The 11,420-nt window shown below is 35.3% G+C and overlaps 2 protein-coding genes across 2 annotated transcripts; both read left to right on the top strand.

Annotated features, from left to right (window-relative positions):
• The first annotated feature begins 1,441 nt into the window (after nt 1-1,441).
• Nucleotides 1,442-6,434, top strand: LOC107655274 (T-kininogen 1-like). The gene is made up of 7 exons (XM_016442719.1): nt 1,442-1,758; nt 2,428-2,544; nt 3,051-3,123; nt 4,752-4,924; nt 5,188-5,298; nt 5,753-5,845; nt 5,954-6,434. Exons 1-7 carry the CDS (start codon nt 1,561-1,563, stop codon nt 6,212-6,214), a joined length of 1,026 nt encoding a protein of 341 aa, XP_016298205.1. The 5' UTR covers nt 1,442-1,560; the 3' UTR covers nt 6,215-6,434.
• A 488-nt stretch (nt 6,435-6,922) lies between these two features.
• On the top strand, nt 6,923-9,723 carry LOC107655262 (cocaine- and amphetamine-regulated transcript protein-like). Its single transcript, XM_016442710.1, has 3 exons — nt 6,923-7,830; nt 7,936-8,019; nt 9,451-9,723. Exons 1-3 carry the CDS (start codon nt 7,624-7,626, stop codon nt 9,556-9,558), a joined length of 399 nt encoding a protein of 132 aa, XP_016298196.1. The 5' UTR covers nt 6,923-7,623; the 3' UTR covers nt 9,559-9,723.
• Nucleotides 9,724-11,420: the final 1,697 nt, after the last annotated feature.

Raw genomic sequence — 11,420 nt, 5'->3', positions numbered from 1 at the left:
ACACATAGCAAAATTAGCAAAACAAAAGCATTGGACAAATTACCAACACTTCAAACATGTTAAATGCAGTGTTGGGGAAAGTTACTTTTAAAAGTAATGCATTACAATATTGCGTTACTCCATAAAAAAAAGTAACTAATTGTTTTACTTAGTTACTTTTTATGGAAAGTAATGCTTTACGTTACTTTTGCATTACTTTTTGTCACCTGGGTTGGGCTTTGTTTAAAAAGACAAAAAAAAACAAAGCTTATATTTTTTGTAACTGTAAAGACCCCTTTACCCCAAAAGTGATATTAATAAGTACCAGGCTGAAGGACAGGTGTGCTGCCAGTGAATCAATGGGAAATCAAAGTAACTTGCATTACTTATTTGAAAAAGTAACTCAGACATTTTCATGTAAATTCAAAAGTAATGCTTTACTTTACTAGTTACTTGAAAAAAGTAATCTGATTACATAACTCCCAACATTGGTTAAATGTACAGAGACAACTACAGTGACAACATTATGTCAGTTATGTTTCCGTATTAATGATAATTAATTTATAATGTATTAAATATAAAACTCTTCAAAGCTCATAACAAAAAAAAAAAAGTGAAATATAGCTATTAAAATATAATTCAATATGATGCATCACACATACATTTCTGAGAACATCCTGTTAATGTTTCATGTAATTATTATCTTGTTAAATATAATATGAACATTTAATATATATGCTAAGGTAACGTTAATTAATTTAGTTTATTATTTTATAAAAAAACTGTTAATTAAAACATTTATGTTTTTACTGCATTTTACATTATTGTTCTATTAAAATTACACATCTTTTTTTTTTTATGTATTATGTTTTTATTAGTAAATTCTCTTCAGTATGTTGAAGTAACTCTGTAGAGACTCAATTTGGTGCGAGATCATGTCTTTAATTCCATGAGGGGGAAATACACAGCACAGGTCAAAGGTAGAGGGGACAAAGTATGGCCTTAAATACACAATGCTGCTTTTGTCAATTTACTTAACGCAACTTTGCATTCTAACGCTGCTTGTGTGTCTCTGTTATGAAGCACTGGACTTTTCTTTAAAAAATACTTTGTGTAACTTACAATAACATGACAACTTGAGATAAATCCAAAAAACAATAAATACTGCAATCAATAATCTATTTGTAGACAAACTGGACTTGCAAACACTTTCTGGTGTTGAGTCCAGAACACATGGAACGCTCTGGACTGATCTTTTGGAACTGACTGTCCACCAAAATAAAATGTTAAAACTGTGATCTGATGTAAATTTGTGCACCATCATGTAAAGGTCTCAGTGAAGGTCTCTTATCATTGGTTTGGAGCGGCGATTCAGAGAACTGTGAGTGTTGTGGAGAGCATCTCAGAAGAGTAAACATAACATCTGCTGAATACCACAGCACCATATTTGGACAGCTGGAGATACAAACACAGAATTGAGCTTTCTAACAGTGAGTAAATCATTACAGAGGCAGATAGAGTCCAGCGTGGACACTTCTGAACTCTCTCACTCCAACACAGTTGGGTTTTCAGAAGAGCACAATGATGCGGGACAAGATCTTGATGGTTTTTGCGCTAGCTTGGCTTTATGCTTCTGGAGGAAGTGGACAAACTAACATTAAAATTCCGTGTGATGATAAACGTGTGGAGAATGTTGTGAATTTAACTCTTTCCACGCATAATAAGATATTAACTGAAGGTGGTCAACTGGCTCTCTATGAAATCCTGGAGGCTACAAAGGTAGGATGTAGTTTTGGTCTTTGCGTTATACAATACTTCAGCTCTAAGCAACTCTAGGTTGTCCTGCACTCTTAAAATAAAGGTTCTTTATTGGCATTGAAGGTTCCATGAAGAGCCTTTAACATCCATGCAACCTTATCAACGCACAAACGGTTCTTTAGATTGTTGAAACTTTCTTCATGCTAATAAAAAATGGTTCTTTTAAGAACTGTTCACTGAGAGGTTCTTTCGGGAAACAAAAATGGTTCTTCTGTGGCATCAGTGCGAAAACACCCTTTTTTTAAAAAGTGTAACAATGCGATAGAAGAGCCATTTTTTCCACTACACTCTTCCAAAAGGGTGTTTTTGCAGTGATGCCATAGAAGAACCATTTTTGGTTCCCCAAAGAACCTTTCAGTGAACAGTTCCTAAAAGAACCATTTTGAAGAACATTTTAGAAATCTAAAGAACCTTTTTTGACTATAAAGATCTTTTTCTGCATTTGAAAGGTTCCATGGATGTTTAAGGTTCCTTATAGAACCATTGATGCCAATAAATAACCTTTATTTTTAAGAGTGTAGTAAGAACCTTTAGTGGTTCCATTGATGTTAAAGGTTCTTCATGGAACCATCAATGTCAATAAAGAACCTTCATTGTTAAGAGTGCAGCATAATACGGTAATTTTCACAGGCCCAGAATGAATCGGTGGAAGTCGTGTTTGTACGGTTCACAAGCAGAGAGACAGATTGTCCTGCAGGAGGAGACAAGGTTTGGCATGAATGTGACTACCTGCAACAAGCGGATAAGGTAAGATCTTATGAAGTCATCTACATGATGATCTACATTCATTATTGCCAAACAAACCCTCGCATTTAGAAACAATACTAACTGATCAATTATATCAGTTATAAAGATTAGCGTAAATTATCCAAATATGTTTCCAAACACAATCAAATACTTTTAAAAGTAATGCATTACAATATTGCGTTACTCCATAAAAAGTAACTAATTGTGTTACTCGGTTACTTTTTATGGAAAGTAATGCATTACGTAACTTTTGCGTTACTTTTTATCACATGAGCGGGGCTTGCTTATTTGTTTTCTTTTTGTTTTTTTAATAACACAAAACCCAAAAGTTACCTTTTTGTCAACTGTAAAGGCCCTTCTGAAGAAAATGCCTCTTCTTGAAAAAGTAATCTGATTACATAATTTGCGTTACTTGTAGTGCATTACCCCCAGCCCTGGTAATTAGTGCCTAACAGCAGGCTTTGGCCATGATTATAGTACTGTACATGTATATTTTGGTTCCTCAGGCACTCATAATCTGTCACGGGACAGTCCAGTTTGAAGAAGCAGGTCAAGAGTTACTGTTACATGACTGTACAGGTATGTCGCATGTTGTGTTATGACTGTAATAACTGCAATTTAATCCCTTTCTTACTTTACAGTTATAGGTACACACAGTCATTTTTCCGTATTAAAGGTTTTATAGCACTTTTCTGCCCTAGAAATGCAAACTATAGTAACTACAAAATAAACTGTCCAGTGACAAACAAGATTCAGATTCCCTCAGATTAAGGACTTTTTTTTAAAAATAGATCAAAATTTAAAACTTTAAAACCATATTTTATTTTATTTTTTTTCAGTTCCAGTATTGGCGTCATTACTGTGTTTAGCCTTTGTAGGGCTTTTGTGACAAATTGATTAAAATCATGTATGTTCACGTGAGATGACGACTCCAGTCATATCAGACAATTCATAATTCTCAACAGCACCACATAATGAATTAATAACAAAAATTAATGAACAGATTAATAATTAATAATGAATTATACAACTACTACAAGTACAAGCTCACCTGGATACAAACTATACACTCATGTTAAGCTTATGGACCATATAGCAAATCTCAACTGCCTGATTGCTTGTATCGTCGCAAATTGTAACAATACTATAAACTTGATTTTCTGTAAAGCTGCTTTAAAACAATGTGTATTGTGAAAAGCGTTATACAAATAAAATGACTTACTTTTTTTTACATACAAGATACGGGACTGCACTCCTCCCATAAAGCATTGCCAATCAAATTGGATAGAAAATGCTATATTATTATACTGTTTATGTATAGTCTTTGCATAAAACATTCAAACATTTACAAGAACTTTATATCAGTATTTTAAAGGGATAGTTCACCCAAAAATTAAAATTCTGTCATTAATTACTCACCCTCATGTCGTTTCAAACCCATAAGACCTAGAACACAAATTAAGATATTTTTGATGAAATCTGAGAGCTTTCTGTCCCTCCCATAGACAGCAATGTAATTACCACAATCAACGTCCAGAAACGTAGCAAGGAGATCGGTAAAATAATCCATGTGACATCAGTGGTTCAACCGTGATTTTACGAAGCTACGAGAATATTTTCAACGTAATCAGCGTTGTTTACGTTCAGGATAAAGCGCGCGCATGCTGAACATAAACAACGCTGATTACACTGATTACGTTCTGGGGTACTCTCCAAAATGGCGGAAGATGGTAACTCTGGGAGAAGAATTGTTGAATAAATTATGTTATTATTGTACTTGTTTCGTAAAATTACGGTTGAACCCCTGATGTCACATGGATTATTTTACCGATGTCCTTGCTACGTTTTTGTGCGTTGATCATGATAATTACATTGCTGTCTATGGAGGGTCAGAGAGGTCTCAGATTTCATCAAAAATATCTTAATTTGTGTTCCAAAGATGAACGGAAGTCTTATGGGTTTGGAACAACATGAGGGTGAGTAATTAATGACAAAATTTTCATTTTTGGCTGAACTATCCCTTTAATTGTGCGATTTCCCTTTGCAACACTGACTACTCTGATTGGTTGGATCTCCCTTTTGAATTTTGTGTAGTATTGCAATTTGTCAATTAAACAATATTTTTTAAATGTTGAAAGCTGAAATATGGCACCTATTAAAGCATATATCAGATTTTACTCACTCTCTTTCCTAAACTTTCTCGACAGCTGAGCCAGCTGCTTCCTCTAAAGTCGCCCCGTGTCTGGGCTGCCCTGAAAAGATCGATTTATATCATGAAGAACTGAGAGAACCACTCATTCATTCTTTGAAGAAAGCCAACGGCATGGTCAATCACAAGCATTTCTTCATCTTTAAGGACTTGACATCTGCAACAAAACAGGTAAATTACTTCTTTTTCGGTCATGCAGCTGTTTGATTCCCAGGGAATGTGTTCACTGAAAAGACCAATGGCCTGAATGCAATATAAAGTGACTTTAGGTAGAGTTGTCTTCCAAATGCACAAATATGACTGTGAAATCACCTCATTTAATCCATTGGACTGTTTTTGTCAGATTGGGCTGTTGGCTGCAATTGGCTGCAATTGGTTGAACTCAAGATCATCAAGGTTAATGTTGTTCTGTTGTGGATCTTTTCTGTGTGTAGGTGGTTGCTGGATTCAGGTATAAACTGCAGTTTTTGATTGAGAAGAGCAACTGCACCAGGGCAGAATTCAAAGTGGTTACTAAGGAGTGCCACCCAATGCAGGAAAAAACGGTACCATCCAAAATCACTCTTTTTTGAAAGCTAGTGTAATTGAATATTTGAAGAGTTCAGATGCAAAAGCCTATAAGTGCCAACATTTGTATCAGGCTCCTGTGTGTAGGTTCAGTAATTTTCACTTGAATGGCAATGAATAGGTTCTTTTGGTGAAATAACTGATCATATATTTTTTACGGTAAAATTCCGGCAACCACAGCTGCCGTTTTTTTACCGTAAATTTTACGGAATTTTTTTTACAGTGTCGGAGCCTAAGAAAAATACTCATTTTATAAGAAACTTTCAAACGGCACTTAGAGGCTTTTGCATCTGAACTCTTCATTTATTAGTTTAGTCTGAGATAGAACAATAATAAGTTGTTCTTTGATAGAATGTTGAAATTATTTATCAAATTTAAGGAATGTGTACAGTACTTGTGTTCTTGTAGCCTCTCACATAAGTTGTTGTTTAGGAGGTTTTGCAGTGTAACTCTACGGTTGATATGGCTCCTTGGAGGCACACTGGCCCAGAAGTGCATGTTGAATGTGAGACGGTGGTTATTAAGGTGAGCCAACCCATCAATCATTTATTTTTATTAAACGATATAGATCATTTTCAAAGCATTGCGATAGATTTTCAATAAACCCATTCATGCCCAACGTCGTGTTTTCAGACTGTCGCAAGATTTAAACGGCCACCAGGCTGGTCTCCTCTTAGGATCAAGCCTGAAAGGACAAAAGTCAAAGAATCCTCAGAGGAATCCAAGGAGAGCATCAGCACAACCCAACGCACACCGCTCAACTGTCCTACCAAACCCTGGAAAGAGTTCAAGCCGGTCATTGCCAGCATCGCTCCTCCAAACACTACAGAGTCTTCACAGCCGGACACGACCGCAGCAGACTCTGCATTCAACGACCAGGATCTGATAAGCTGAGCCCCTCAGTGTGTGTGTTTAAATGGATACCTAAAATAAAAAAAGAAAGAAGGATGAAAGGAAATTCAACTACCATTCTTATAAGGTGTTTCTGACGTTTTGAATAAAGTGTTAGTATTCATTTATTTGTGGATTCTACAATAATTCACAGTACACTGTCTCATATTTCACAATATTTCACAATAAAGACCAAGATCCAAATATGCTGTTTATTAGAATTGTGTTGCACGTCTCTGTAACATATGATATGGCATATTTGGCCCTCTTGTGGTCGAGACGTAAACTGCGAGTTAAAGAGCGATCACGTTTACCGTTTTAGTGAATTCTGTGGAGAACATAATTTCAATATGAATTAGGAATTTCGCGTGAGAGCAAAAGATTTTCCCACGTGTATTAAACAAGAAAACGCAGGTTGGTCACGCGAATTTGTCCAACAGTGTGCTTCATAAATCGCTACATCGACAAAATGGCTACCCTTTTGCCCTCTTATTGTGACCGCACTTTTTGCGGTTCTCACGGGATAACATTGTTTTGTTAATTACGTGAGGTGAGGATAAGAGTTAGGCGATTCAATCTGCGATAATGAATGCCTAATTGTCAGCGAATTACGGCTCTGTGTAGTAAATGCCGCTCCATCTGAAATTGATTGAGAGTTACTACTAATCACAGAACCGGCTTTACTGACGAGATGCGCATGACAATCGCATACGATTAATTGCACAGCCCTACTTTAAAGCCTCTGCGGCCATTGTTCTAACAACAAATAATTCCTCAGATAGATGCCTTTTTGAACGATCCATTGTGTAATGTTATGGCTACAAGTTGTCAGAATGAACACAACTGAGTGTGTTGGACCTGAGATTGTTGTGACATAAAGTGACGAAAAAGCAAAGACTAATTACGTCAAACTAACCCGCGAAATCCGACCCGACAGCTCAAATTATAAATCATTTCATAATCAATTATGATTAGTTATTTGTTAATGCTGAGATGCTTACGTTATTTTGTGATCAGCATTGTGACATCCTGCGTGTTTCATTTTCACTCCTAACCCATATGACACTCAAAACCAAAATAGATTTACAAAAGGAACTGGCCCCAGTCCCTTAAAATGGCTATTTCTTGTCATAGATGTTCCGGTAATTAAATGATCTTCTCCGGAAATAAAAATGGTTGGTAATTGTAGTCAAAGATGAGGTTAGGTGTACATCAGCGGCTTGATGTTTGAGGTTCATGGGTCAGACGTATGAATCATCATGCTGACGTTCTCAGGTGGACGGAGCTAGCGTTTAGTTTGCATTGCCTTCGGAGGTGCTATGGGGTCATGACCCATGACATCTACAACATCTCATGTTGATGCATTTAGAACGGATTTGTGTCATTGCACAGAGAGCTTATAAACGGTTGAGATGGTCCTTCTTCTGTTACTTGAGAGGAGTCGGTCACCATATACGTCTGTCTCAAATCAAGTCCTGTTTCCAGCCACAATGGTCAGTGATCGGATCTTTCTTCTAACCGTAACCTGCTCCGTCTTAATGCTACTAGTTAGCTGCGATGATGTTCTAGAGATCCGCTCTCCAGAAGATGACATGAAGGCTCAAGAGGAGAAAGAACTGGTGAGATAACTTTTGTTAAGGTGGTTTCTTCAGGCACTCTGCAAATCATTCTAAAAGTACAGCATTAACAGATAAAGTAATTGAGAAAATAACAATATCTTACAGATCGAGGCTCTTCAAGAAGTTCTTGAAAAACTGAGAAACAAACAGATCCCCACTGCAGAGAAGAAGTTTGGCTGGGTCCCCTCGGTAAGTCTGTTCAGCAATTAAGTCTTTGGGAACAGTTCACCGTGTCTATTTTACACATATTTTCACATAAATATAATTCATTAAATAACAATGTCATTAGGTCATTCATATTCTGCAGTACATTTTGAACTCTATATAAATGATTATCAACAAAATCATGTTTTGGTTGAAAATATTTTGTTTAGAGAAAGGACAAAAGGATTAAATACTATATTTCCAAACAAATTGCTTAATAAATAGATAAAATAATAAATATAAGTTTGTCATATTAAAATAATATGCGAATACGCAGCAAAAATCCAATAAAATTGTGAAATAATTTAAATTCACCTATATGTTGACTTAATTGTCTATTTATTAATGTATTAGAAAACTGTGATTTCTAATTTTTAGAAATGTGAGTGTAATACTGATTTCAAATATTAAAGAGGTAGTTCGCCCATAATTTACTCGACAAACCCATAAGTCTTTCATTCATCTTCGGCACGCAAATTTAGATATGTGTAATATCCTCTTATCATTTTTGACCATCTATTGAAAGTCTAGCTACTCAACACGATCGTCTGAGTTTCTGTTTACCATATTTGATGAGCTCTATATGTATGTGTGTTGATGTATATGTGAATAAATAAAGCAATAAGCCTTGTGAAGCCGTGGTTTACAGTGAATTTATAACAGCTAAGGGGCGTTGTAAAACCCCCTTAGCTGTTGTACATTCACTGTAAACCACGGCTTCACGGGGCTTATTGCTTTTATAAAACGGTTATTCCATATACGTAGTAAGGTTTCACAAAATAAAACAGAGCAAATAAAGTGTAATGATATTAATAAAAACATTATTCTTCCGCCAAACAATGTAGTTCCTCATGTTGCAACAAAGTGGTTGCCGAGCAACACACGGAAGTAAACAAAGGTGTATGTTTGTAGAGTAATTTACAACAGCTTCGAACGCGGCTCAGCCAATCAGAATCAAGCACCGGAACTCTCCGTTTTATAAAGTCTATTTTAAAAGCAGTTCATGATATAAAGCGATAGAAATCTTCCGATTAAACCATTTGATTTACTTGGATTACTTACTTTTTAAAGCTTGAACATGTTGATGCTTACCTTGACTTTCAATGGATGAACAAAAAAATGATGAGTGAACATTAAGAATATTTTCAATCTTGTTCCAAAGATAAACAAAAATAGTTTGCTTTTGGAACGACGTGAGGGTGAGTAAACGATGACAGAATTTCACTTTGGGATGAAGACCATCCATGATGGGAATATATGAAAAAGTAGGTACAGCATGGGAAATAACCCAATTTTATACAAGGTGTTCCACAAAGTGAGTTGTTCAAGTTGCATCAAGTACTTACTAATATAACTATGTAATATGAAAACTATAAAGTCTGACAAAACCATGAAGCAATGAAATGGTGTGTTTAGTGTGATGCAGGTGAGCAGTGTGCGGTTCGCAAAGGCGCTCGCTTCGGGAAGCTGTGCAGTTGTCCAGGAGGAACCACCTGCAGCTTCTCCATCCTCAAGTGTTTGTGAAAACATGCCTCATTCTGTCATTATCCAGCGTTTTATTGTATGATTGTTCGAGATGTTCGTTGTTTCCCATCAGTTGTAACGTTTTATTAATGCACGCATCAAATAAATGCATGCATTTTTGTATATATCTCTGTTTTTTTTTGTATTCAAAGTCTGATAACTCTGAGAGAATAATCTTGAAATATTCAAATCTTGTAATTCCGTGGCCACTAGGTGGTACAAAGCTTCAACCAATTACAGTCCCTGAATATGAAACCTAAATAAATAAGGGGCTGGTGTCATATCAGAGCTATCAAATTGGTAGGCAAGAAGTCAAAGAGCAGTTGGATGAGTAGTAAAGCTATTATATGTTTTATCAGATGCAGCTCCTCCCAGCAGACTAGGCTAAATAGTAGATGAGACATTAATAATTAATCACATTTACACCTATACATTGATGGATTCCTTTATTCACATATATTTAAATATATTTTTATAAGAAAGATAGGACAAGCAGGCTATATATCATTTCATTTGGCAATTAGTTAGGAGTCTGCATGAAATAGTTGCTCTTTTACACATTTTTAACCACACTGGAGCAAACTACCATTCATTAAAAGCAAACATGTTTAGAAATTGCAATAAAATATACAATATGGCGTATATGTGTATTTATTTATTTGACATATAGTACATATATTCAGCACTTTTTTTTGTTTTTTTAATTGGTACAAAATGTTTATGTATCAAAAAAGTCATTTATAAAATAAAATGTAAGAAATTTGGTTTGTGAAGAGCCCAATTCTAATTTATCTAGCATTTTCCTAATAAAATAACTGCATAATAGTTTTTACATGGTCATTGTTAAAATAAAAAAAGCACATCACATGCACACATTTCTAGCATACACCCAGTTGTTTTGTTAATATGAGTTTCTAAATCCTTCCAAAATACCAGTTTGCAATTTCTTTATCAACTGATTGGACACAAATGGCGTCAAGCTCTCCCTGCGCCTTGTATATAAATTGTGGGCGTTTCCCTGAGCGCATCGCTTGTGTTACCGTCGGGTTGTTCAATTCATTTGAACGGTTCGTTCGAACGAGTCATTTCAGTGAGCCGGTTCTTTCGATTTTAAATTGTTGCCAGAACATCCACGAGTAGCATTTTATGTTACATTGTTTTAATGCATTACTTTTAAAAGTAACTTTCCCCAACACTGGTTATCACTATGTGTTTTTTTTGAGTAAGTTATAATAAAGATATTCGTTGTATTCAGTAGCTTAGCTTGCTCTATTATTTTTCTATTCTATCTGTTTTCCTTTTATTTATTATATAATTAAAAAAACCTTGCTACGTGTACTGCGTTACGCTAACTGAGACTTGTTATAGCACTTGCGTATATTGCTCTTTTGTTGATTTTGATTGCTTCCATTGTCCTCATTTAAGTCGCTTTGCATAAAAGCATCTGCCAATGACTAAATGTAAATGCATAGAAATGTATATATGTATCAGATTGATTTAATTGATTTTTTTTTATCATCCCTACATCGTAATAAATAAATAAACAAATAATCTTTAGAGTCAAATGCTTATGTTGCTACAATTTTTCCCTCGCAGCACGTTCTTCTAAAAGATCCAGAGAGAATCGGTTCGACTGAATCATTAAAGAGAACCGAGTCAAACGAACGACTCAAATGGGCTTTTTGTGGAGTAATAGAAACCGTTGAACATGTAATATTAAAATGTCGGAAATATACAGGTGCATCTCAATAAATTAGAATGTCGTGGAAAAGTTCATTTATTTCAGTAATTGTGAAACTCGTGTATTAAATAAATTCAATGCACACAGACTGAAGTAGTTTAAGTCTTTTGGTTTTTTTAAT

This window comes from Sinocyclocheilus anshuiensis, unplaced genomic scaffold, assembly GCF_001515605.1.
Source record: "Sinocyclocheilus anshuiensis isolate Anshui unplaced genomic scaffold, SAMN03320099.WGS_v1.1 scaffold988, whole genome shotgun sequence".
Lineage (NCBI taxonomy): Eukaryota > Metazoa > Chordata > Actinopteri > Cypriniformes > Cyprinidae > Sinocyclocheilus > Sinocyclocheilus anshuiensis.
This window is presented reverse-complemented; position numbering and strand designations above follow the sequence as displayed.

Coding starts and splice junctions, on each gene's coding strand:
- LOC107655274 (XM_016442719.1), top strand. CDS start 1,561: ATGATGCGGGACAAGATCTTGATGGTTTTTGCGCTAGCTTGGCTTTAT. Junction 3,124..4,751: donor ACTGTTACATGACTGTACAG/GTATGTCGCATG, acceptor CTTTCTCGACAG/CTGAGCCAGCTGCTTCCTCT. Junction 5,846..5,953: donor GTGAGACGGTGGTTATTAAG/GTGAGCCAACCC, acceptor TCGTGTTTTCAG/ACTGTCGCAAGATTTAAACG.
- LOC107655262 (XM_016442710.1), top strand. CDS start 7,624: ATGGTCCTTCTTCTGTTACTTGAGAGGAGTCGGTCACCATATACGTCT. Junction 7,831..7,935: donor CTCAAGAGGAGAAAGAACTG/GTGAGATAACTT, acceptor AATATCTTACAG/ATCGAGGCTCTTCAAGAAGT. Junction 8,020..9,450: donor AGTTTGGCTGGGTCCCCTCG/GTAAGTCTGTTC, acceptor TGGTGTGTTTAG/TGTGATGCAGGTGAGCAGTG.